Source organism: Quercus robur, chromosome 6 (assembly GCF_932294415.1).
Source record: "Quercus robur chromosome 6, dhQueRobu3.1, whole genome shotgun sequence".
NCBI classification, from domain to species: Eukaryota; Viridiplantae; Streptophyta; class Magnoliopsida; order Fagales; family Fagaceae; genus Quercus; species Quercus robur.
This window is the reverse complement of record NC_065539.1, coordinates 7,045,266-7,072,986: the sequence shown is the minus strand read 5'-3', so window position 1 is coordinate 7,072,986 and position 27,721 is coordinate 7,045,266. Positions and strand designations below refer to the sequence as shown.

Genomic DNA, 27,721 nt, shown 5'->3' with positions numbered 1-27,721 from the left:
GTCATATTATTTTGTTGAAGAGCTAATTTTTTATTTTTTTATTTTTTTTTTTTATGGGAGTTGAAGAGGTAAATTGGGCTAGGCTAATGCTGCTGCGGGGGCTTAGACTTTTATAAGATAAGAAAACTCATTTGCTATTTACTTGACTTTTTATTTTTTGGCCAATGAAAGAAAGTTCCATTCGGCTCTTTCGTAAACAAAATTGTACAAAATCTTGTATTTATTTCCGTATAGTGTTCAATAGAGTCTGCGTATGAATTGTCAGCATTTTTATTTAAAAACTCTCTGCCACAGGCAACGCAGCCCTCTGCCACAGGCAACGCAGGCCCGCCATAAATTATTTTTACATTTGACCTTTTTAATTTTTACTTTTTTAAAATAACTTTTTAAACTTTTTTTTAAATGAATGGTTTCGATTAAAAGTTATTTTTTTTAACTATTAATTTCAACTATTATCTCAGCCTCACCAAAACAATTAATAGATTGTGCAGTGGGGCCTACACACAGCACTTTTTGATTATTCTTAATCAACGGTGTAAAATGGTCACAGCCATCACAGACGTGCCACGATGTTTTCGTAACTGTTTGGTTTGTTGTTGTCTGAAGCTGTGAAAGGCCAAGTTGGCCAACTAGATGTACGTATTCTACGTAGAGGCTAGCTTTTCCGCTTTACTCTTTCTTTTATCATTGACTGTTCTGTCTTAGCGAGTCCATCATTTCTCATCTGATCGAGGACGAGTACTAAGACTAGATTGTGTGGTAAATTTCACAGCAAATTCAGATGGTTGACTGGTATTCTCTGTTTCTTTCTTATATATTATGTGGTATATATTTTAAATAAGCAATTTGATTAAACTTTCACGCTCTTGTTCGCTTTCTCACTCGGTCTCTCTCTCTTTCTCTTTCACTCTCTTGGATTTATTATTGCAAAGACTTTTTTGTTTTCACGAGATTCCTATAAATCTTTTTCGCATCTTTGGTTTATTAACATCCTTTGCTTTCTTACTGATATTTCTTTTTTTGTTGCGTCTCTCTTTGGGTTATTTTCTGCTTGGAAGTTAAAAATCTGTATTGGTTCTTTTGGATAATCAAGTCCTGGGTTTCTCTTGCCTTTTGGTTTTGGTTGGTGGGTGATAAAGATTTTTCTGGCTGTGATCTTATACCGAAAGGAACAACGATTGTTAAAGAATTTTGGGGTTTTTTTTTGTTTTGTGTCTTTCATGAGCAAGAGGATTGTTGTATCGTTGTACTGTTGTCCTACGGAGCTGTTCCTGGTTGTGTATGGGAGAGCCGCGTGGCAGATACTCTGAAAAGTTCAAATTTTGTTAGGGATGTGCATGAATTTGAGGGAATTGTAGTGGTTTAAGGGCTGAGTAGTGGCTGTTGGCAAAGTTGGAGTCTTTTTGTCGTAGTGGTCTGAAACTGAAAGATATTAGGAGCGTTTTGAATTTAATTTCTTCTCTATAAAGTGTTTCTGTTTGGGGAATTCTGTGGTTTAAGAACCGGGGTACGATCTTTTTGATTGTATAGGGTCTCCTGGTAGTTCAATTGCTTCATAGTACACAAGGGATTGAGCTTTTCTGATCATTGTTCTGATATCCACTAGGTAAGTCTTTTTTACTGTTGTTGTTAGTATTTAGATTCCTTCTCAACTTAAGAATTTTTTTAATATTTATTTATTATAATAATTTTAAATTTTAAGGATAGCTTAAGTTTCAATTTTGAAGATTGTTACTGAAGGGGGCCCTTCATTATGTTTCATAGACTCCAAACTTAGCCAATCGATCTTCAGCTCCACCTAAAGAAAAAGTAATCTATGACCACTTCAAAAGAAAGAAGTAATCTATGACCCTTAAATTCAAATTTTGGAAATTGATAGTATAGTTCGGAAATATGGAAACTTGTACACGGTCTCTAGAAGTGATAATTTCTTAAAACATATATCAAGTTGAACTGGTCTATGGTTATGATGTGTTAACTTAAGAAGTTAGTCTTCCTGTTTTGGTAGCTTTGTAACATCCTTTTGACATTTGGTTGACAATAGTTATAGTTTCCAAAGAAAAAGAGACAAGCGTTTATTATATTCTCATATGTGAGTTTGATGAACAACTCTAGTAGACCATGCATATATTCTCCTGTATGTGGAAACGCTGTATATTGCATATACTCAAATTGTTGCTTTGCATGTGGAAGGTTTATGTATCTTCATTTGATAGAGTATGTAAGATACGATAGATAGATTTTTTGTAAGGAACAGATATAATTAATGCTTTTTATTTTTATTGAATCCAGATACAAGATAATCTCCTTTTGAATGGGGACTGATGTTGCTGAAGTAGTAGAAAAATTGCCAGATCCTTGTTCCTTTAAGGTACCACTGCTTTGGTCTTTGATTTCTCTTCAGTGGGAATTTGCTGGTTTGAATGTGCAGTCCTATTAATTGTTTTTAATTCACTTCACCCATATTTACAAGAGTTTTAAGTATATGTCTTAAATAATTGTGTCAGTTACCTTTATTCTTTTAGTAGTTTATGCCTTGGTTAGTTTGTTGGTAAATTAGTGTCAATTACACTTAATTTACAATTCTTATGAAAGAAGATTATTTTGTTTCCTTTATGTTGTTATGGAGATCCTGGTTGATGTGAAAATAGCAGCTGGAAACCAGATTTTACCATTCTTTGATGAAGATGGTAAACTATGGCCTAAAATGCAGTTTCTTTAAAGTCCTAGGTTTTTATCAAATTAAGCACGGACATATATTTCTGGAGAGGATGTTTTTTCTTAAGGACATGACAAGCACTGTAGTTTCCCTTTGGAATCTTATAGAATGAAGTTTAAACATACGCTCACTTTGTGTCTGACTATTTCCTTTTCTTTGACACAACTATTCTTTAATATCAGGGGGAATGATCTCATTCTGTGTATTTATTCATGATTACAGGTGCACTTTTTGATGTGTACAGAACTCCTGAAATTGGTTGATAGAATATCAAGAATATTTCCAGAAATAGAAGCGGCTCGCCCTCGATGCTCAGCAGGAATACAATCACTATGCGTGTTGAACCGTGCAATTGAGAAAGCCAAGCTACTTCTTCAGTACTGCAGCGAGTCTAGTAAACTTTACCTGGTATGTAATCTTTTCAATGACCAAGGACAAAGAAAGTAGATTAATGTGTACAATTTCTGCTTTATTTCATCAAAGTGATAACCATCATAAACAAACTAACAGGAAAATGATAGAAACAAGATCTGGCAATTTGATCTGGAGGATAGCAAATTATGACTGGTCCATGTTCATGGTAAAAGTAAATAATTGTAATTGTTGTATACAAGTATAAATAAATGAAGGAAGTTGGTCTATGCTGGTGGACTCCAGAAGAGATGGAAAACTGAAAAACTTGCTTCTGATAAAAAAAAACTCATTCTATGTGATTACTAAAGGAGTAGGGTAAGTAGATTAGGTTAATCTGCTTATGCTAACTGATTGTTTCAGAATTGGTTTGATTCAAACCCCACAATCAGCAATCCTTGGTGAAATTGTTTTTGCATTTTTTAATCATTTATGGCATTGTTTCTGACTGGAAATTTACCTGCACTAGAACATGTTGTGGATTGTTGTTGTGATTAGTCCTTCAATAAGCTTGCTCCTCTGTATCCTCTTTTCATTTATTTTATTTTTATACTTCCTTTTTTATTTTTTAAAAATGTGTGTGTTAGACAGCTTGCTCCCCTGATGGAACATCTAGTAGTTGTGTCAAATCTGATGGAATGAATAACTCCATTCACTTTGTTTATAATCTCTATTGTTGTTCTGATACTATTTATATACTGAAATCTCAATCCATATCTGATAAGGCATGCAAATGACTTTCAGGCAGTAACGGGTGATGTAATAGTCTCAAGATTTCAAAGATCAAGGAGTTTATTGGAGCAAAGTTTAGGCCAAATTCAAACTATGGTTCCAGTAATGCTGGCTGTAGAGGTCTGTCACATGCCCTTTTGAACTTTAATTTTTTTTTCTTTGTTCTTTCTTTTCATTTTTTCCTTTTCAATTCCCCTTCCAACCAAGATAGAAAAAAATAATATGAGCAATGGATATATATATGTATATATATATTAAGGTGTTATTAGAGCAGTTTCTCAGTTATATTTTGTTTCAAAATAAATGATATTCTTGTTAACACGTTTATAATATCATGGTATAGTAAGTCAGCCACTTCACTGTCTTTTGGAAGTGCTATTTATATGGTGCAACTGGTACCAGAAAGTGATTCTGGTATCTGATGCTTGTATCCAAATTGGAACAGTTTAAAGAGGATAGGTAGCCCCATTTCCCAATTTATCTGCTTTCAGTGTAGCTTTTAATTATTATTTTCCCTTCTTCCCCTTCACATATATGAAACATTCAAAAACATCTGGCAGAGCAACTATAAAATGAGATTTTTCATGATTCAAAATCTATGTGAGTATATAAAAAAAGTCTGAGCCTCAGTTATTGGGTGCAGCTTATGATGAAATGTCTTTTGCAGATCTCTCAAATCATGGATGATCTTAGGAGTGCAACATTTTCTATGGACTCATCTGAGGAAGAGGCTGGTAAGGCTTTGCGAGGATTGCTCCAGCACGGTGCTTCTACATCAGATTCATTTGAAACCTCTGAAGTTAAAGCTATTCAATATGCAGTTTCAACACTTCAAATCACATCCCAAAAGGCTATCTTGATAGAGAAACGATCTATCAAGAAGCTGCTTGATAAAGTTGGTGATAGTGAGGCAACAAAAAAGAAGATTTTAAAATATCTTTTGTACCTATTAAAGAAGTATGGAAATTTAGTTTTGGGAGATCAATCGGGGAATACCCGTGTTCAGCATGAAGGAGCAGTTGCATCTGAGAACAGAAGAAAGAGTTCTGTGCACAGCCAGTCTGTTGAAGTGGAATCACATATAGGATATGGGCATCACGAGGCTCAATTTGACGTCTTAAGTAGAGCTATACCCCCTGAGGAATTTAGATGTCCAATATCTTCAAGATTGATGTATGATCCAGTTGTCATTGCATCTGGACAAACATTTGAGAGAATGTGGATACAGAAGTGGTTTGATGAGGGTAATGATACATGTCCGAAGACTAAAATCAAACTGGCCCATCTGTCATTGACTCCAAACACGAGCATGAAGGATTTAATATCAAAGTGGTGTACAAGGTATGGAGTCACTATTCCTGACCCAACAATGAAACCAGAAGTCTTTCAACCTTGGGAAATGTCTTCCAATTCTATTGCTAGCTTTGGCAGTTCTATGAATGATATACAGCTTCAGTTGGATTTCAGCAATATGTCACTTGGATCTTTAGACACAAGTTACACCTCAGATTCATCACACCCTAAGATATTAGATGGCTTAAGTTTGATGTCTATGCAGACAAAAGAGGAGCACAAATTTCAATCTCATGCTACCATAAATGAGACAGATTTGAAATTTCTATCTAACCTTGCTGAACTTGAATGGGAATCCCAATGTGAAGAAGTTGAAGAAGTCAAAAGACATCTGAATTACAGTGAAGAAGATTATTATTCTCTGTCATCTGAGAATTTTGTTGAACCACTTGTTAAATTTTTGAAGGATGCATGTGACCAGTGTGATATAAAAGCACAAAAAACTGGATCTCAGTTGCTATTGGCATTTGTCAGTAAAAACAGGTAATTTACTCTTTGTTGCTGCTATTAATTAAGGTGATTCCTATCATTTTAAAATGTATTTAATTGGTGTGGCTTGTTCAATATGTCATCTGACTTGTAAATTGAGAATTATGAGGTTTTGACTAAGTAGGAAGGTTGCTGTTAAATTTTTAGCCAGTTGACACTGTGTGATGTAGTGAGACCTTGAGTTGATTTAGGTCCTTAGCTTATTCCTAGCTAGATTTTTTTTTCACATCATGGAATTGCACAACATTTGAACACTGAGCCATGTAATTGTTGTTTTCTTTTGTAAGTCCTTGTCCTTGATTTCTCTTTGACTATGATATCATGGTTCTCTTACGCATGGGCTTATTGCTTTATGCAGAAGTGGGATCTCATACTTACGTGAAGAAGCATATAATCTCTTGGAAACTTTTCTTAATTCAGAAGACACAGAAGAGGCCCTAGTCATATTGGAAGTGTTGTCTGGCCACAAGTATTGTAGAGCTAAAATATTAGCATCTGGTGCGTTGACTTCCATCATAAAAATGCTTGACTCCCATAGCAGTTTCCAGGAACGGATTATCAAGATTCTGTCCAATATGTCCTCAAGCAGTGACATTTGTCCACGCATTGTATCTTTGGAATGCATCCCAAAATTGATTCCTTTCTTCGGTGACAGCACTCTTGCAGGAAAATGTGCATTTATTTTGAAAAATCTGTGCGATGTAGAAGAGGCTAGGGTTTCTATTGCTGAAACTAGTGGATGCATTGCTTCTGTTACTGCACTACTTGAGACTGGCAGTCATGAGGATCAAGAAAATGCAGTGACTGTTCTCCTTTCGCTATGCTCTCAACGTGTTCAGTATTGTCAGTGGGTCATGGAGGAGGGTGTCATTCCTGCTCTTGTTGATATATCTATCAATGGTAATGAAAAAGGCAGGGTGAGTGCCTTGGAATTGCTACGGCTCTTAAGAGATATCGAGTATGCTGAAGATCGGGGTTGCTCTGGATCTGATATTGATGCCTCTAAAGACACTACAGATCTCTCTAAAGAAAAGAAATCATCTAAGACATCTGGATTTTTTGCAAAGATACCAATGTTTTCGAAAAAGAAGAAGTGAAATTTGTGTCTTCAGATTATTTTAACCCAGTGGTGCCTCATATTATGTCAAATGAAATGTAGTCTGCTTTGTAAAATTCTCTTTTCTCTTAGCCTTTAGGGATTTTCTGTTTATATGGAATGGAGCCATGATTTCATCATGTATAGTTAGTGGGTGATTGGTTTTTTGAGATCTAATACTGATTCTCAACCTGTAGCTTTTGTTAGCTTTAATTCTTAATTCATGATGTATTTGCTGCCACTTTCTAGATAATAGCTTGACAAGAATGCACAGTTTTGTGTTGTTTGATGGGTTGTCTACTTATCTTACATGCTGAAATGATTCTCTTGTGGAATTTAAACTGTACTGGCTAAAACATATCTTTGTAGTTTTTCCTGCAGACTGTCATGCTTTTAATTTTGTGGGTTTGCTGAGTGCATATTAACATACATACTTGAATCATCAGTAACCTCAAAAAATATCATGTTTATATTAGTTCAACCATTAAGCAGGGTTGTATTCCAATATTGAGGAATAAGCAAAATCAATCCTCTTCCATGATTGCAGCCTTTCAAACTTAAAAATTTGCAGAAACCTCTGATGGTAGTTGTATGCAAAGCAACTTCAATGTGAAACTTGTATTGATCATTCTCTTTCTCAAGGAAAGTAAAGTAATAATATGACTTAGCTTCTAATTTTTTGCTTAATCCTCCCAAACTGCACTTTAAGTTCTCAAACATTGTAGCTCCTTTCCCTCCCTTATCTGTTCTCTTCACCTGGAGATATACAGAAGAGTAATAAGTTGGCGTGAAACTAAAACTATTATGTTTGAACCACTACCTTTCTAAGCAAAAACAGCCCTGAAAAGCTGAAACTCCCCTGTTATTATTGTTGTCCTGTTTCGAGCTCTGATTGACTGAAGCTTCCTATCATTGTTTACACAAGGAAACGTCAGTAGTTGACTCTGTTTAATAGTAGCCCGGGGCCAGGGCACGCGGTTGATAAAAAATTTAAAGCAAGACTTGACTTTGATACCGGAAAAACTTAGATAGACGCAAAGCAGTACTCCGCGCTTTCACATAGGGGTGGGCCTCATGGTGGGTCTCACGCCTACCCGAGAGTTCAGAACCGTGCTCAGGGATTATCTAAAAATTGCCCCTTTGATACTGCTGCATAAGGAAAGAAATAGGAGGTGATGAAATTTAATTATTTAACAATAATTCTAACATTTACCTTGCTGTAAAAATATTTAAATGTGTAGATCGCATGGTAAGGATCACTTGTAGATATTATAATAATTTACAATAAATGTGTAGATCGCATGGTAAGGATCACTTGTAGATATTATAATAATTTAGTAGTTGTTTCAAAATTTTACGCGATTAAAAAAAAAAAAGAAAAATTTAATTATTTAACTCGATACTGACAAGTTATGAGCCCACCAGCTATTTTCTTTACTCTATTATTTGAACCAGAACTCATTATTGGATTGGTACGAGGATTGGTATGTAATTTCTCAAAAAGCAAATGCGAAAGAGACAAGCACTCTCATGAAGTGGGTGGGGATCGGCACAACACTTCCACACCCATTATCTCCTGCCTATTGCTTAACAGTCTATTTCTCGTCACAGTGCAATTATTTGACCACAGCATCAGCATGTGCCCTTTCACCCTTGTGTCTTGAAACTATGTCCCCACCGAGCCTAAGGATCTTGTCCTATAAGTGACGTGACCTTAGAAGTTAGAAGATAAGAAAACAAGTGATCACCATTACTAACTTTATAAAGGAGGGAAAAAATAAAGACGGGAAAAGAAAAAGTGAGAAGAAAGTGATATCCTAAAAAAGCTTGTTGCTAATGTTTTTCGTTTGTTTTCCTGCGTGAGGACTTTGTATTAGCCGCCACGTGATGTAAATGGGATACGCGTCATATAGTCAGTTTTATGAAAAATAATGTCAAATTGGCAAGAAAGTGATTGATTATTTAATTAATTAAAAATAATTCATTTGAAAAACATGATTCACTGTAAGAAAATTATTAACACATTATGGGTTTGTTTGGATATCGTTTATTGCTGAAAACACTATAATCGAATAATTTTTAAATATGTGAATAGTACCGTGGGACCCAATTTTAAAATTATTTTTAGTGAAAAAAATACTTTTGGGTCCTGTAAATAGTGCACGGAACCCACAAAAATGCAGCCGCATTGAGAAACGCTCTAGACGCGCTATCCAAACTCTACCTATGTCAAATTAGCACACAATTGTTTACCCCTACCAACCAGGGGTGGGGGAGGGGGGAAGAAAAAAATATTTCCTTTGTTTTCATTGCGAAAATATGGATGAAACATGATTTTGAATGATGTGACACATATATACTACTATACATAAAAATAAATAAATTTTTATTATGAAATAAATTATTTTCAATTGCTCTATAAATTTTTTATTTATTGGGTCATGCTAACGGATGCCCTTAGAGTAATGGTTAACAATCTATTCTAAAAAAGTTTTGATATCACTTTTATAGAAAAAAAAAAAAAAAAACTGTCAAAACATTAATGAGTAATGCTATGGACACAAATTATTTTACAACTGTAGGAACCAAGTATGAGGCTGCTGGGCCTTATCACTTGGGCTCACAATTTATTTGTAGTGAGCTTGAGGATTTCCTACTCTGAGTCGTTCTCGGCAGAGAGACTCAAAGCAACACTCAGTTTATACTTTCTCACTTGACTGTTTTCTCTCCGTCTTTCTGAACCCCTTCTTCCTTCCAGACTTCTGCTATTTATAGCCAAGGTTAGTGGTGAGATTACGATTTCAGCCTCTGTTAGTGCTATTGAAGGTCCAGTATTATCTGATTTAAGTGGATTTTTAGGTGAGAGTGGGGTGCAACAATTATGGCCTTGGAACTTGGTTCCAGCTTAGTTGATAGTGCTCGGTAATGCAGTTTACCGAGCATATCATGATTTACCCGGACACGGTTAATACGCTTGTTCGGGAAAGCATATGCCGAGCACACATCAGAATTCAAGGCCCAAAATTGGTTTTTGCGCTAAGGCAGATCCAAGAAGGGCCTAGGGCAATGGGGCTGTTCCCGTTGGGCCTGGGCCCAAGGGCCTATATGGGTCTTGGGATCTCGGTGCCGTACAACAACATTTTTACAAACTGCTGATGTGGTTTTAGTAATTTTCAAATAATTATTAGTAAACATAAATGTGATGTTAGTATTAGACTCATATTAGAACTAATAAGAATTTCTCACATCAATAGTTTGTAAAAATGTTGTAAAATAGTTTGTAGTTATAATATTATTCAACATTAATTACTTTTTTTTTCTTTTTCTATAAAAATTTACTTTAAATGGATTATTAACTATTTCTCTAAGGACATCTATTAATATTTTCCTTATTTATTTGAAGGAAATGGATATGATATTGATCTATTTTAATCAAGAAGCTTGTTCATTTGCACTATTTCCCAAATAGCGGACATTCTGGCTTGGTCTCTCTCTCTCTCTCTCCTGTGCTATTTATTAAACAGTGGTTGGACTTAGATTCTTTGATGAGCAGCAAAGTCTAAACTCTTTACCTGTCAGGCCAAGTAGTCTAAAACAATTTCAACATTACTTTGGCAAAAAGAGTGAAGAAATACATGACATACACGTTACGTTGGGGTTGGTGACTGGCTTGGGATGAGCTATAAATCTAAACATTCTTAGTTTGAATATTTACTTGGAGTTCTCTTGGATTATCTTACAGTTTTGATAGTTAGGATAATAGGATTGAGTATTCGAGGTTTACTCCTCAAGGATAAGGATAGGTCCTAAGGACCTTACCTTGGTGAGGTTCCATGTCATTTAAAAAAAAAAAATGATAATTACACTCTCATCTCTTTAGGTTTGAGAAAAATAATATTTCATTCCAAACTTTTTCCCCTTTGGCATCTATTTGACCAAACTTTGTTAAATTAATTGATATTAGAACTTATAAATGTTGTGTACTACCTGCTCATTACATTGATTAAGGATATATTTTCAAAATTACACCACCCCCCCCCCCCCCCCCCCTCAATCAAGAGTTAAAATGTCCAAAACAAACTTACCCTTTGGTGAGGTGTGACTAAAAAATCAAGATTCGTTATCTTTTTTCTTTTCTTTTTTTGTTCCTTTTTAAATTGTAATTCATGTATGTGTTTTGACTTTTGGGGGAGGAGGGGTTGTTAAGATATATTTCCTGAGATATATATATATATATATATATGAAAAGAAATTTTTTTTTTTACTGAGGTTAATAAGCAACCAAGCCTTAGCATATCAAGATGGTAAGTATCTATGTTTGGCAATTCAAACTTGAATAATATTAATTGAATATGTAGCCTAGTCCTTAATTCAACTCGACTTGTTGTTTATCAAAAAAAGAAAAAAGAAAAAGCCAACTTGTTTACACACCATATATAATTGAGTTTATAATATGTTCTTTTTATTAATCATGGTTAAATTTTGGTAAAGAGAATTTTAAAAAAATTTAGAATTTTTTTTTAAAATACTAAGTATTTTAATACACACGGAAAAAGGGGAGAATGTCTTGGATATATATTACTGTTAGTTTCTTTAAAACCTTTTTTCCTCTCTCTGTATGTGTTAAAATACATAGTATTCTCAAAAAAAAAAAAAAAAAAAAAAAACAGTGAGTTAATCCCACATTTGGAGTACTTTATTACTACATATTCGACATGTTTTGAAATAAATGTATCCAACCATCAAGACCAAATAATATAGGCACTAATTACTGTATCAAAAAAAAATTATATATATAGGCACTTTTTTTTTTTTTTTAGAATACTAAGTATTTTTTTAACACACATACACGGGGAGAGGGGAGAAGGTTTTTTAAAGAAATTTACAATGGTGTATAGGCACTAATTATAGTTGGCGAATTGAAATCAAATGAGGCACGAAGAACTAGCAGTTTGAATTTTGGTTCTTTCACATATACATTCTCTACAAAATCAAAATTTTGAAATTTTGATGCTTTTACATACATATGTCAGCTGAATCTATTTTTAATTTCGAAATTTTCACATGCATGTTAATTGGTTCTGATTGTTTTGCATTTAGCTTGTATCATTAATTGAACCAATCTTGTGGTTTACCCCCAAAAAAAAAAAATTCCACATAATGCCTCTATATCATAGTTTGATCGAAGCCAACTAGATGCTTGGAGTGTTAGAATATTCATTAGATAATTAAAGTGGGAGCAAATGGTCCGAGGATATATTAAGGCTATGGGTCTTGTTCGACGATGATCAAAGGCCCACATGTGTAAACCAAGGTTTGGCACGTGCTCCAAGTCGAGAAAGGAAGAGATCAGAGTCATTCGAGATAGGACTAAAGTCGAGAATAAGAGGTCCTAGGAGAAAAGGTTAACTAACCCGACGACTGATGACCATGGGAGGCAAACGCACCTCGAAAGTCCTATATTTGACCCCTTACATCGAAAAGTAAAGCTTAAGGAAGACAATAGAGTCGTGAGAGCAACAGAACGAAGAAACACCTGGGAAGGCAACTACCACCTTCACATTTAATGCTTTGCACCAACTGAATTGGCTGTATTTATGAGGAAAAGACACTTGAATAGTACCTGCACAACTCACACCTCTCTCTCAACCACCTCCAGAAGGGTCCTAATGAGATAAGCATCCAAATGGATCCCCTGAGACGTATAAATGGAAGGCTGAGATGCAATATAATTGGATATATAAGGAAGAAAATCACTTTGAAAGAGGGGATGGACTTTCTACAAAAGAGAAAGAGAGAGAAAAACTGTAGGAACTTGTGAAAATATCAGCCTTCATTGTTATAAGAAATCCATCCTCGGATTTGCTTGAGAATAGAGTTATATTGAATCTTGGTCTTTTTCGCTTGTGGTAATCCTGTCAATATCGTTTTTCTATAGTTTGTAACCACCTTAGGATTGCACTTGACTTGTAAGCCCATTCTCTTACAAATTTAATGTACGGGGCTTGAGAAGTACTAGGAATAATTACTTTAATTGAGCTTGGGCCTCATCTCGAGTCCTTACAATTAAATTTAACAATTTCCTAAAAATTAAAAACTTTTGAACAATCAATGATTTATTATAGTACCAAACATATCCTTTAACTAAGACTAGACTGTTAGAATTATTTAGTTAAATGATTAAATTTATTATTTTTCATTGGTTTAAATTTTTGGGATCATCGGTAATTTAATATAATACGTAAGGGGGAATGTTCAAATTATGTTAACTTAAATGACTAAATTTAGCAATTTCTATTAATTTAAGTTTTTAGAATAGTCGGTAATTTAACAAATTGCATTTTGGAGATGAAAGTTTGGGTTTGCCTGGTTTATACACTTAGATTAAGCTAGAATAGAATTTTTATCTTATATATTAATAAAAAATAAAGTTCGGATAAATTGCAAATTACACCCCTAAAGTTTGGGTGTATTTGGATTTTACACTTTGAAGTTTCAAAATTTAGATTTAACCCTTGAAATTTGGGGGTGTTTGGATTTTACATCCTGATGTTTTAGAATTTGAATTTTACTCCCTAAATTTTAGGAGTGTTTAGATTTTACTCTCTAAAGTTTAAAGGTGTTTGGATTTCACCCCTTGAAGTTTCAGAATTTGAGGGTGAAAAATCCAAACACCTCAAAACTTTAAGAGGTAAAATCCAAATTCTGAAACTTCAGAATATAAAATCCAAACACCCCTAAATTTTAGGGGGTAAAATCCAAATTTTGAAACTTTATAGTGTAAAATCCAAATACCCCCAAACTTTAGAGGTGTAATTTGCAATTTACCTAAAATGTTTTAACTATTTTTATTTTTTAAATTCTTTTATTGTTTTGAAATAATTTTATCAAATAATATATATTTTTTTATTACATTTGATTTAAAAATGAATATCTATTTTATACCTAAGGGCAAAAACTTAGTTATTCCCCAATTAAATTAATATATGTGAGGGGAGTAGATTCAGTTTTGGGCTGAGGCCCAAAGGGCTTGAAAGTTCACAATAAAAAGGACGGGCTAGACCCACTTCTATGAATCATAAAGGGAAGTGTCCCCCCAGATGATTTTCGAGAAGTTTAGGATATGCCACCAACATTAAAATCTCATCCGAGGAAACAAACATGGGTGACTTCGAATAATACAAATGAGTAATCCTGGAAAACCAATTTCCTTTTTGTAATCCGAGGCACCATTCTCCCTAAGTATATCTCAGGAAACTCCCTGAGAGGATAAAGATCACAAAGAGTGCCACCTCTGCATTAATGAGAGGTTCTCCACTTAATCCCTACCACATTAAATGTGTATGAGACAACCTGAACAATATAAACAACCCCCAAAAGTCCTGTTTTAAGATAAGAATGGAGAGGAAACCAATAGGAGAAGGGAAAATATCCCAAAAAGATCCAACTAAGGGTAGGCTAGTTGGAGGGATAAGGGAAGGAAAAATCCTATAAGAAAGATAGGGGGTGGCAAAAAGAGGGGCCATGAGAAAAAAGGGTCTAAGGAAGAGAGAACAAAAAAGGAAAGGAAGAGTTGAGAGATTTTTCTTATCTTTGACTCTCACCATCACGGGAAAAGAGTGTAATGGTTGCCAATAATATTAATACAATCTTGCTTTCATAAATTAGTTGTTTGAGTTTCCCATTGTTAAGTTTTCATTTCGTATATTAGATAAATAAATTGTGCTATTCTGATATCTAGGCAGAAATTTTTCGTAACGGGCTTCACGACCTTTTTTATTGTTTTTGACCCCCCCCACAATACACAAGGCCAATTTATCTGCATTGCACAAACGGTGTCAAACTCTAACTAACGGCAAACTAGTATTCTTATGGAAGTGGAAGAGTGAAAACTGCTTTGCAGTCGCCATGCCTCACCATCTCCTTGCATGATAAAAATTTTGTTTGAAATATGTTGTTTCGTGGGAAAAAGAGGGACAAAATGTTTGTCTTTGGAGGCATGTTTCTCTCAACTATTTCCACAGTAAAAATGTGTTTGCCGTTAATTAAAGTTTGACATCGTTTGTGTGATGTCAGATGTAGATAAATTGATGTTTATTATTAATTTAATTTAATTGGAGAACTTAACGTATATGAATAGAGATGTATTTAACTTTTTGCATTATTTATGATTTTCAGATAGCTCTACTAGTAAAGTCTGTTATCTATACCAAAATGTGTTTTAGTATGATGATAAAAAAACAATTGTCTGATGCGAAAAAAAAAAAATTATATTAAATGATAACACTGACATTTATATCAAAATCCAATAAAAGAGAGATATATTTGTAAAAATAACTAACCCACTAAATACACCATTGAAAACTAAAAGGTGTTATGTCTATAACATTTTCACAACAAATCATAAGTGGTTATTTAGTGTGCGTTTGGCTTTAAATTAAAAAGTCAGCTTATTTTTCTATTCAACTTATTTTTGCTACTATTCACGGATTCCACTGCAACTTTTTATACTATTCATAAGCCCAATGTATTATTTTAACTAATTTTTACTTTTATCTATAATATTTTCAGTAAAAGTTTTCAATTTCAAGAAAATAAATGGATGCTAAACAGACTTTTATTATTAATTCTGATTTGAACTTAGCAGTGAAATTACTTTACATTCCGCCTGTAACGATCTGTAACAATATACGTGAAATTACAGTGGACATTAAAAAAGAAATTGCACTATTTAATCAATTTTCCTTCAATTTTTACTTATATTTTTGAAAGTGACAGTCCTCTTCTTTTCCCTCCTTCTCCCTTCACTTTACCGATTCATCTCTCCTTCTCTCTGCCACATTTCAGTTCCTCAAACTTCACCAACTCCCCTCTCTTTGTTTTGAGTATTTGGGAAAAGTATCAGAGACGTTGAAGGTAAAAAAAAAAAACTTTAATATCGTTTCTCTTTGTTTCTTCAATGTCCATTACTGGGGTTTTCATTAAACTTAAAAACCGTGTTTTTATTGAATCTAATTTCAAGTCTGAGGATTTTCATGTTGATGAACTATAGAGCTGGTGAAATTTTCTGATTGCATCTGGGTTTTTACTAAAACCCCAAAATCCCTAAATTTAATATTGGGGCTTTTCTATTTTGATTGAGGGCTTGTTTGGGGTTTACATATCTTGTAATTGGTACTTTGGGGAGTTCAATGTATGAGAGATTATTGTGATTTGTGGGTTCATTTGGTTAGGATTGTGGAATTCCTGTAAGATCCGGAACCTAAGTTTGAGTAATTGAGATTTTTATTTTATTTTTTATTTTGGCCTGAAAAGGCTTTGTTTAATGCTTGTGTTTGAGTAATTTATGTTTTTAAAATCTTTATTAAAACACCCATATGCTTCCTTTGTACAATTAGTTTAATGATTGTGTCTGTGTTTAGTGTCATATGTTTTGTTCAAAACCGGTCCCAAAAACTTACGAGGCTTGCGATAAGTTGACAGCTAGTGTAAAATTTGGTCCTTTTATTATGAAGTGATCTAGTATTGATATAAGTTGGGTCATCCACTATGTAAATGGCTGAGTCTAATTGTTGTTGTTGTTGGGTTGTTGATACATAATCTACTCTGTGCATACTAAGATGTTGGTATGTGAATGCCAATTTCGATTGGTTCATTTGTTTTCATTTGGTTACTTGTAATTTATGACCCTGGGGCCTGGAATCATTCAATTTTTTTTTGGTTGCTGTTTTGTTTGTTTAGAATTTTTACTGTTGTAGAATAGAAACTAGATTACTGGTTCATGAAAAAGTTGTTGACAAAGTGTGTTTTAGAAGTTTTTAACCTACGAAATATGTCTTTCATCAAATAGTTAGTTAGTTTGTGTGTGACTTTGTTCATTTCTTGAAATGACTTTGGAGATGTGAAATTTTGAAGGAAAAAAGTAAAAGAAAATATTTCTGATAAGGGAATTAATGTCTAACTATAATAATCATGTGTTAATCTCCTTGTTGGTTTGGAATGTGTTGATGGTTATCCTCAGTTCTACTGGTATAAGTATTCGTGCTACTTTTTTAGCCTAATTGAATATAGTGATGATAAGAATGACCTTTGGGCTTTTATCATCTCTAGTAGTTATATGTAGAACTTACTGAATGTTTAGTAAATAAAAGAAAAGAGAACATCTGACATGGATAATTTGATTAGTATATCCCCCCCCAATCTCCTCCTTATGAAAAAGACTGTTTTAAGGAACAACCATGCTAGAACTAGTTAGCCCTAGATACACTGTTTTAGATAACTATTCTGTTTTGGAATTTAAAACTGCAAATTAAGAAATGGAGTTAAGTTAGTAGTTCTCATGGGATGAAAATAACATTACAAAACTGTGATTTCTAACACAATTTTGAACGAAACATGAAATTCAATATTTACACCCTGCAAGGCCTTTCCTTTTCAAGTGGAGCCAGCACTCAGCAGAATACCTAATTAATCCCAGTAGTCTATTTCAATTTTATTTTACTAACTTATTACATATATAGATAATTTTAGATTCTTAAGTTTGACGATTATAGTTTTCATTCAAGTGGCTTCTTTGCTACAAAGGTCAGGTCCATTTTTTAGGGTTTATGTTTGATCTCTCAATAGATTGCAGGTTCCGTCAGAGATTATTAAAAGACTAATAGCAACAAAGTAAAAAGTTAGGCTTATGGCGACAGAATTGTCAGAGGGAGAAGAAGAAGGGAAAGTTACTGGTGGGAATCAGGTGCTGATAGTGGAAGATGACCTTAGAGAAATGGGGAAAAAGGCTGCCTGGAGTGTAAGCTCTTGCAAGCCCGGCAATGGCGTCTCTGCCCTCCGTGATGAGAACCTTGAGACCTATTGGCAGTAATTAATTACAAAATCTCTGTAACTGAACCTCTCTCTCTGTCTTTGAAACCCTGATTACATTTTTTGTGTTTTATCTCAGATCAGATGGTGCACAACCTCATTTGGTTAATATTCAATTTCAGAAGAAAGTTAAGCTTCAAGTATGTCATATGCAGATTCTTTTTTATAATCCTTTTTTAAATCTTAATTTTTTTTGTTTAGTTCCTTTGTTTGTGTATGTGGGTCAATAGCAATTAATGGGGTTGTTTGTTTATGAAGTTAGTTGTTCTTTATGTGGATTTCAAGCTTGATGAGAGCTACACACCCAGTAAGATCTCCATTCGTGCTGGCGATGGTTTCCACAATCTGAAGGTAATTTCTTTGATTTGGGTTTTTAAGAATACCCTTCAAGCATTTATTTTACTAGTATTTAAATTGGAACCTGTTTAACACAAGCAGTAATCTACATTTTTTTTTCTTTTGTTTTGTGGTTCTTCTCCCTGCAAATATCTTTAGGAGATAAAAACTGTGGAACTTGTCAAGCCAAGTGGTTGGGTATATCTGTCCTTGTCTGGAAATGATCCTAGGTAAGCAGATGAGGCTACTTTTTTACATTTACTATTTTTGCTATTTTTATTTCAACTACTCGCAAATTGATCTTCAATTTCTTTTCTTGTTTTGACAGTTTTGAGTTACTAGTGAATAATGGATCTTATTTTGAGTGCTTTTTTTTTTTTTTATATCATTGCAACTATGCACAAAATTATTAGTAGAAGAACTTACATATAGGAAAGTATGAGAGATTCTTTTCAAAACATCTTGTGGATGTTTTCAGGGCCCATTAGCTATCTTTTTACATTCTGTTGACAGATAAAGAACCTGTGAAATATCACTTATTGTTCACATAACTTATCAAGAACAGCTATCATCTATGATTAATATACTCTAAAAGAAGATTACCTCTCTACTATCCAAGCACCTGTAATTTGTTAATGTTCTGGACCAGACGTGCATGGTACAGTGCCAAAGCAAAACAGAATTTGTGAGACAATTCCTGTTTTATATTTTGGAATTTGGAATGACATTGGTATATTATGCATTTGTGCTTAATTTGTAGTTTCTTTGCTGAGTGACAGTTGATTACAATGTGACTTAACCATGTGATTCCTTATATTTCTCGTCCTTGAGATCAAGGAAATTGATTGGGATGTGTTTTGATCCTTGTGTGGTTAGTTTTTGTCTGCATTAATTTTTGTATTGAATTGTGAACTTGTGAACTTCTTTACACCATTTTTTTTTGGCAGGGAAACTTTTGTCAACACTTTTATGTTGCAAATTGCTGTGTTGTCAAACCACCTGAATGGGAGGGATACTCATGTGCGGCAGATCAAAGTTTACGGCCCTCGACCGTGCGTGTCCTTATATTTTTTCTTTATCAATTACTAATTGCTAATAAATTAACTAATCATCATGTATTACTAATTGTTAATAAATTACCATTTGTCATTGCAGGAACCCTATACCGCATCAACCATTTCACTTTACTTCAAGGGAGTTCATTACCTACTCTTTTGTGAGATGAGAGAAGCATGCAGTTGATAGCCCGATCATATTAATAACCATGAGGATATATCTCTAGTCATGTATAGTTACATTTGATTTTCTCAATACCAAAGTTGGGTGGGTTTTCAATTGTTTGTTTTTAGCACGAATTGAGGGGCCATTTTTCCTAACATTCCTGACATCTTGGGAAAATTCAATGGAACTTTCGTGTTGTTACTTCGCATTCAAGTTTTACACCAAGTGCAAAACTCTTTGGTCAATAGTGATTCTTCTACTATGTTTGTACTTCCACCTCAAGGTATTTGACAAAGTTGGTGATCATTCTATTGTTTCATGGATTGAATTCAGAAGTCAGAGGAGTTATAGCTAAAGATTACTATCCCGTTTCTCTTCCTACTCTTTCCATACATACAAGCATTAAAAACTAAAAAATTAAAAGATGAACACGAGAGAGGTTAAGGTCAGTTGTAATCGTTTGATCCATTCTCTTAGGTTCGGAGCCATAGCTAAGGATAAAACTAAAATAGGGTTTAGTTTATCTTCAGTATTTTTTTTAATTGGATCTCTCATTTTATTTTAAATAACACTGACAAGTGGTAATGGGTTTTAATCTTCATTTTTTATTTAGTTAGAGGGTAATGTGGTAGTTTCTCGTTAAAACAAAAGGAGATTTTAGCTAAAAAAATACTGGAAGTAAGTTAAATTCACTAAAATATATATATATATATATATTTATAACTTTTCTATCATATATATTAAACTTTGGCAGTTTCACTTTAACTCGTATTTGAATATAAACTAAAATTTTAACAAAAGAAAGAAGAAAAATATATTATATTTCAAAAGTGATATTTGAATTTTATATAGACTAAAATTTTAACAAAAGAGAAAAAAAAAATCTATTTCAAAAGTGATATTAAAAAAAAAAAAAAAAAAAAGATACTCGTGACATCGAATTCTTTATTTAATATTATATTCTTCTTCATAAAAATATGCATAATAAAAATTTTGGGATAATTACTTATTAACACAAATTTATATAAGTTCTATTTGTTCTCTATAATTGGCCTTACAAAGTTGGGAGAACCAATTGGATCTAATAAAAGTAAAACACAATAATAGGGGGTTTAGCAAAATAATACTTTTTTGAAAACTTTTTGACCGTTTGTCTCTTATGCAAAATTAAATCGGAAAATGCATTGAAAAACAAGGAGAATGCAGAACAATAAAAGAAATCGACTTCCACCACCGCACATCCTTAATGCGGTAGTCACTTCACAAGTATAGGATGTTTGTAAAGTGTGGGGGTAAGGGCCAAGGTTTAAGTCTTCAGGAGAAGGCTTCACACACATATACACTTAGATTAGGTTAAAGTAAAATTTCTATCTTTTATATATATATAAAATCGACTTCCCCATTGTCCATTTCAAAAAAAAAAAAAAAAATTGAAAAGGTATGAACAATTAAGACCGATTCAAAATTTTAAATAAACAATATACATATGTAAAATAAATAAATGTGGTTGAAATTTGGCATCTTACATTTGCTAAAATAAATAAATGTGGTTGAAATTTGGCATGTTACATTTGCTTGTTTGGAATGCTGCATTTTCAATTCACATGATTCAAAGTAAATTAAGGAAACGATCACATATGAAGCTATTAAAAGTGAAAACTCCAAACATGACAAATGGGAGAGCCTTAACATAGGCGTACGATATGTGATTTAACATGCACAATATATAATTGACTCACATACCTCAAATGGTTGGCAATGGTTCCTAAGATCTTATGAGATCAATCATCCATGAGATCTTAAGTTCAAAACCTATAACTTTCATCTTAGGCCACCTTTCTTGTAACTATTAATTATTTGGTATGTGCGAGACTAGGAGACTACATATACCCAATGCACATATATCCAATGAAATAATCAAGTTCTCAAAGAGGTCTAAAGCCTGAACACCTTTAATAGTCCAAATAAAAAAAAAATTAGAAAACCCTCCCAAACACAAAATTCTTGCATAGTTTTATCGATAGTACATACAACCTTGATATCTTTCCGCTACTTATTTCAAAGAATTAATTTTTTGTAACAAACAAATTAAGTATTATGCCAATTAAGAACAATACATTTGATATTAAATTTTGTAACATTTAAAGTGATGAAACTGGTATTTAATACAATATTTATGAAGAAAGGAAATAAATTGATATATCTGTGTTTAAGAGTTTTTTTTTTAAGATAATTACAACATGCTGCTAATCCCACAGTTTGAACCTTTTTCCCCTTAGACCCCCAAGCACTTTGTACATGAAGATGTGTCAATTCAGCTACAAGCTACAAGGCCTTAGGCTGTGTTTAAGAGTGATAAAAGTTTTTTTTTTTTTTTTTTTTTTTTTTTTTTTTTTTTTTTTTTTTAATAATTTGAGTTATGTTAATATCTTATGTGGTTTTTTATTTTTAAAAGCTAATGTTGGAGCATGTCACATTAGCCGTTCGTAAAATGTTTATCCATAACATTACTCATATACCTAACCCTTATATTATGGATGCTTTGGCAATTCAACCATTATTTTTAATACTAATTTTGTGACTTTTAAGAGGCGAAACTGTTTTACATCACGGATGCTTGATACATGCCTAAACAACAAAATCCGTTGTCCATCATTACTAAACGATACTGTTAAACGGCGATCAAGACTTTTTAACATTGTAAAATACACAAGTCCTTGACTTTGGGTGTTACATCGATAAACTCTAGGGGCCACCGATCAGCATAAATCATGGAAAACCAAAACTTGAGAATCTCTTTTCCATTTTCTTTTTCTTGCCTTGCCCTTCTCTCTTACGTAAAAGCCAATTTTAGTAGCAAATTAGTACCTAGTTTAGGCTCTCATCATGCCTATTCTATTGAGACTTCTAAATACCAAGCATAATCATCAAAATCAGAAGCTAAAACAGAGATGTTTAAAAAAGAGAAGCGGGAAACATCCATAGAGTGGAGACATTCAAAAACAAAGAAGAGGGACAACAGCTTTCAAATTGAAGACATTAATGGCAAAATGAAAGGGTTGGAGAGTGAGCACAAATTTGTCAAATTTTAAAGTCACATTAATGTAAGAGCTATGCTGCAAAGCCTATGTAGGCTTACTGCCTAAGAAACATGAAGTCATGATACAATTTTATTTGATCATGCACTTGAGATTGTATGTTAAGAAGAGAAATGGTCATGTTCGTTTGGTATTGGTCATTTTTTTGCTTTTAGCTTTTATGTACAATTTTTTAAAACATTACATCTTTTTATTTTTTCAAAATATAAATATACTTTAGGGAACTTTTAGCAAAAATCTAAATAATAAGCACAATTACTTTATGTTTTATTTGTGCATAAATTGCTTAATTACAAAATACACTACTAGAGATTGTATATTTAGTGGCCATCAGTCTAATTGACAAGTTATGAGTCACTTTTCAAGCATTTGTGTAGCTTCAAATCTAACCAACTTAAAATTACAGACCAGAAATATTTTTCATGCTTATGAAATCTACGAATCCCAGTTCATCTGTAAAGCATGCACCACAATTTTTCAGGATCTGATTAATCAGCACAAACAAGAAATGTGGTGAGCCGTAAGCCTCAAGAAGATGGGCTTTTGAAACTAAAAAGGGTTATAGGATTTACATTTCCTGTCCTTTTCTTTCTACTGGGTTTTCAAGGGGCTTAACGTGTCCCTATTAAACATTGATTTCAGTTTAGAGAGTAGCTCAAAAATAATCAAATAATTAAGATCAGATCCCAATGCAACGAGCTTTTAGATGCGTATGACTTGTTTGCCATTATGGAACCAACGTTCCCAGACAAAATAATAGAGTAATATATTTAGATAGAGAGTGATGCTAATTCCTAAACCAGCAAATAAGTCAAGAATCCAAGTTGTTTTCTAAAGCAAGATTGTGTCACCCAAAGAGGTGCCATACATCACTAATTAACGCAAATTAAGATAGCTTAACACACATTTTTATTTTATATTTTATTCTACAGCCACGACTTTAAAGAGGTGAATAGCCTCTCCTATTACAAACATAGGGGATTAGCCTGGTATTACACTAAAGTGCTCATGAAATCCATAAAGTCCTAGGTTTGAAAATTTTAGCCAGAATCTCGGTCCCTCGTCCCTCTCTATATACCCAATAATATTGGTCTCTCTGTACCATTTAGATGCTCAATATACAAAAATACATACTTTTCAACTATTCTTTTCTCAATTCTCATTTACAGGGACAAGGATGAAGCATGGAAGATTTGTCCAAAGATACAAGGGTTTGTAGGAACAAAAGACAAAATAAAGACCTGATTTTAAAGCAACTAACAAGCCAAATAAGGAAATCTACGATAGTGTTAGAGAAGCAAAGGCAAAACAAGAGTAACCACAATTTAGGAAAATATGACAATTAAACATATTTAACGGGAAAATATCATATTGAAAATAGTCCAGGCAAGAGCGATACAAATAAGATATACATGCGTAGAAGTAATTAACCTTGAGGCGAAACCAGAGGCAGGACCATGAATTAACTTCCAACTGATTTCAAAACTACGGATACAGCGAGGTTAGAACCAGAAGTAAGCAACAAACCAGATTAGATTACTATCTATATTTTAGCCAAGCAAAGCAATTCATGAAACCACATCTCAACTATATGGATATAATTTACTAAACTTATTTTTATCTTAATTTCAGTAGAGCCAAGGCATGGAACAACATACAAGTCAAATTCCAGAATAAACGGAAATTAGAGGGGAGGGGGAAAGAGAATGGTTGGGTGGGTTGGGGTGGGGGTGGTGGAGAGCTACTGGCTGCACAAGATTCTCAGCTGCAAATGGCCATGCACGATTAACTTCAGGGAAGAGCAAAGATATATATTCCCAAAATTTGAGAAGAAATTTAGCAAATGTAGATCATGATCTCCAACCAACATGAGTTTCATTCACAGGCAGGTTTAGTGTCAAAGCTGCTCAAGCAGACAGCAAAGGCTTGGAAGGCAGAGAGTGGGTAGCGATAATCCATAGTGAAAATGTCTTTTCCAATCTTTCCAAACTGTAAAATTACCCTTTCTTGCTCTGCAGCTGAAATATTGTGCGATGGATCAACAGCTGCCACAAGCTGGAAATTCTTAACAGAAGCCACTGTAACACGCCCTCTGAAATTTAAGCACCAGCACTGCAGCTGCTCATGCCATCTAGGAGCCTTGTTTTTAAGAACCAGTGGCTCTTCAGAGCCCTGGGCTGAAACTCGTGGCTCTGAGAGGCTTATGGTGCTGAAATCTGTGATTATATCCTTTCCTTTCGGACCTGGTAAGGGAGAAAATTGCTCATCAAAGGAGTGTATGAATGATGCTGGTGTTGGAGCCTTTCCGTCCTCCTGAATAGATGAGAGAGGTATGGAGTGCATGATGCAATTCATTCTCCTTGGCCCTCTGGTGCGAAGGACATTGAGCTCGTAGGAGATGGTCCCTACACTGTAGTTACACGCTGGTACTCTTGGAGACACCTGCTTAGAATGAAATCTTCTACTGGACCGACTATTTAGTTGAACTGCAGCTTCACTAGGAGGTTGGCTGTCATATATGGTGAACTTTGTACCCAAAAAATTAGACCTGGCAAAATTTTGTCACCTAAATTATAGGGGTAATGAATGAAGAAGAAAAGGCAAGAGGTAGATACAAAGAGCAATGGCTTAGACTTGCCTCAATTTACCAACATATTTATTGCTGGCCCGAGAAAAATCATCAGCAACCAATGATATAACAAAGTCTGTGCCTATTGCCCTTCTGATCTTTTTGGCTGCTAATAGCAATTTATCACCCCCAACTTCAGCTGTCAATTTGATAATATCATAAGTGAGAAACCTTGTAAGAACTGATATAATTTTATTTCACCAATTGATTCATTCAATTAATTCTTCATTAAGCCGATACTCGTAGACAATAGAATCCTCAAAGGAGATGAAACACCAAAAAAAAACAAATCAAAAAACATTGTCACTAATTTCCCTCCCATACAAATTATTTCTACCTATATTTTGGATGACTTACAAGCAATGCCATATCAACTCCTCTCTTTGAATCATACAAGGAAACTAGTAAATGAAAAATTGATGATAAATCACTTTATGTCCACTCCCCAAACATCAAAAAATATAATCCAGATATCAAGAACAGGAAAATTGAAGTTCACAAGCTCAAATTGATTTGAGGAATAAGTCGAAAAGAGAATTACTCACATGGCACCAGACCGACGTACAGAAAATACGTAGAAGTGGCTCTGTCCCTCTTGATAAAACACTGTATCGGAGACTCGCGAGGCCCAGGCTATAATTCATAAACCATTTTAAAAAAACAGTCAAAACAAACAAACTTTCACAATAACAAAAACAAAGAATAGATCATTCATTCTTTTTTTTTTTTTACCTGCTTTAACGAGATAGGAAATGTGATCCTTCCACATTGCTCGGGAGTTCTGACAATCTCGCTAGTAATTGCTCTCCACGACCTGCAAACAGAGCCACAAGACACAACCACGGCGCGACCGGGCCACGAGGTCTCGCTCTCTTCCACCCTCCTGATTATGTCCAAGAGCAATTCAGGAGGCAAATTCGCCCACCGACCTTGCCTGATCGATTCGGACAAGGAATGTACTATGGGTTCTTTTTGATCCGCAGGCGCAACAACAATTTGCGACCTAGTCCTTCTATGCCAATGTTTCCCTTCTCCACTTCCTCCTCGTCTTGACATGCTCCCACCCATGCCATCCTTAATCTCGCGAACAATGCTTTTAAGCGACATTCTAATCTTACTAGGTATCACATTCAGCTGCAAAGTGCAAACCCATACAAAACAAAATTATAAGACAGCAACAAAATCATATCTCAAATGAATTGATACAAAATGCAAATTTTCATACATATAGTACATGTGGTCGAAAACTACATGCGAAACCAGCCATGGCTTCGAACGGTAAAAAGAGAAAAAAAAAAAAAAAAAATCAGAACCAATTTTAAAACAAAAGACAGGTGGACTTGAGCGAATAATGAAAATGTAGACTCAAAAATCGCAGAATAACTAGGCAACCAACCTGTCCAGATACAAAAAAGAGAACAAACAAAACAGATCGGACCGAATCAGCTCAAAATCCAGAACATGCCTTTCGCGAATATCATTTACACGGGTCACCGAGAAAACCCGTAGAATATCCGGATCCACACACAGAGATAGAGAGATAAAAAATCGGGGCTCCGGTAGTGCGAAGCCCTCGATCGCTACGGCACCATGAGCTGAGTTTTCTTCCACCACCACCACCACCACCCACTACCACTAGCTGGCCACCACCACCAAGACTAAGAGATGTCTTTTTTTCTTTTTACTTTGGATTAGAGGACCCCAAAAATCTCTCTCTTTTTCTCAGTTTCTCTGCCTTAAAACCGGATCCAAGGCTCTCTTTTTTGCTTTATTATTATTTTAATCTTTTTATAATATAATAACAGTAAACTAATTGGAGGGAATCTAGGGTCTGCTTTACTCATACTGCTTCAACCCAGTTAGTTAGTCCACGTAGGCAATCAACCTTTTTTCTGTCTTAGATTGGATTATTCATGTAAAAGTAAAACCGTGTTAGACTTTTTGTTAACTTTATAATTTAGTTAAATTTATTTTATTTTTAGTAAGTTAACTGATAATTTCTCTTATCGTCTAATAAGATATTTGTGTTTTTATTTTTTATATCATGGAGTGGATGTTATATATTGAAATTTTGATAGGTTAAATTTTCTTTAAATTGTGAAATAAATAATTTCATATATAAAGACATTCATAATAAATATCCATTAATAACTGTTATAATTATCAAATTTTATATTTAATTTTTTTCATATACAAACAAAATCATAATAAATGTCTAATTTAATTATTATAATTATCAAATTTTATGTTTATATAAAATGAAAGAGAGAGAAAATCGTGTTTAAGATAAAACCATATTTTATTAAAACTTTTGCTGCATTTCATGGTTGGTGACTAAATAATAAAATTATTATATTAGTATATATTTTTCAATTGGTTTAAATTATATTCCAAGGGTAAACTATCTATTAAAATATTTTCGTAATTAAAATTGTGGGTACTTAAGGCATGCTTGGCAACGTCCTAGGCATGCTTGCAACGTCTTAGGCCGTCCTCGGCATGCCTTGCAACGTCCTCGGCATGCTTGACAACGTCCTTGGCCGACCTAGGCATGCTTGCAACCTTTGCGTCCCACATCGAAGGAAAACCCCCCCCCACTTTCTGCCTTTTTGTTTGCATCTTACTTATGGAATTATGAGATTGACACCCTCACTATTGTTTATCCGTCCTTGGACTAACTAACGTCCCCGGCTAAGGCCCTAGGCCCAATATACAAATTTGGGCCCTTATCCCTACAACCATAATGGTTAAATTTCATATTTAGACAC

The 27,721-nt window shown here is 34.0% G+C and overlaps 3 protein-coding genes across 7 annotated transcripts; 2 read left to right on the top strand and 1 right to left on the bottom strand.

Moving 5' to 3' along the window:
• Positions 1-635: 635 nt before the first annotated feature.
• LOC126732513 (U-box domain-containing protein 5-like) lies at positions 636-7,089 on the top strand. 3 transcript variants are annotated; one of them, XM_050435416.1, is made up of 7 exons: positions 636-792; positions 1,531-1,606; positions 2,293-2,371; positions 2,942-3,127; positions 3,875-3,982; positions 4,530-5,698; positions 6,063-7,089. In XM_050435416.1, the coding sequence occupies exons 3-7, from the start codon at positions 2,315-2,317 to the stop codon at positions 6,799-6,801; spliced, it is 2,259 nt and encodes a 752-aa protein (XP_050291373.1). In that variant the 5' UTR covers positions 636-792; positions 1,531-1,606; positions 2,293-2,314; the 3' UTR covers positions 6,802-7,089. The 3 variants fall into 3 exon arrangements, with proteins under 3 accessions (XP_050291373.1, XP_050291374.1, XP_050291372.1); XM_050435417.1 differs by lacking the exon at positions 1,531-1,606 and having other exon boundaries at positions 653-792; XM_050435415.1 differs by lacking the exon at positions 636-792 and having other exon boundaries at positions 849-1,606.
• An 8,462-nt stretch (positions 7,090-15,551) lies between these two features.
• LOC126732512 (anaphase-promoting complex subunit 10) lies at positions 15,552-19,532 on the top strand. 2 transcript variants are annotated; one of them, XM_050435414.1, is made up of 7 exons: positions 15,552-15,716; positions 17,434-17,666; positions 17,749-17,809; positions 17,928-18,020; positions 18,165-18,235; positions 18,953-19,057; positions 19,161-19,532. In XM_050435414.1, exons 2-7 carry the CDS (start codon positions 17,488-17,490, stop codon positions 19,228-19,230), a joined length of 579 nt encoding a protein of 192 aa, XP_050291371.1. In that variant the 5' UTR covers positions 15,552-15,716; positions 17,434-17,487; the 3' UTR covers positions 19,231-19,532. The 2 variants fall into 2 exon arrangements, with proteins under 2 accessions (XP_050291371.1, XP_050291370.1); XM_050435413.1 differs by having other exon boundaries at positions 15,553-15,716; positions 17,427-17,666.
• A 4,116-nt stretch (positions 19,533-23,648) lies between these two features.
• On the bottom strand, positions 23,649-26,680 carry LOC126732511 (tubby-like F-box protein 5). Of its 2 annotated transcripts, none has more exons than XM_050435412.1 (5): positions 26,350-26,680; positions 25,686-26,087; positions 25,499-25,586; positions 24,963-25,092; positions 23,649-24,872 (listed from the first exon to the last, which is right to left on the bottom strand). In XM_050435412.1, exons 2-5 carry the CDS (start codon positions 26,058-26,060, stop codon positions 24,200-24,202), a joined length of 1,266 nt encoding a protein of 421 aa, XP_050291369.1. In that variant the 5' UTR covers positions 26,061-26,087; positions 26,350-26,680; the 3' UTR covers positions 23,649-24,199. The 2 variants fall into 2 exon arrangements, with proteins under 2 accessions (XP_050291369.1, XP_050291368.1); XM_050435411.1 differs by lacking the exon at positions 26,350-26,680 and adding an exon at positions 26,179-26,201.
• Between the last annotated feature and the right edge of the window lie 1,041 nt (positions 26,681-27,721).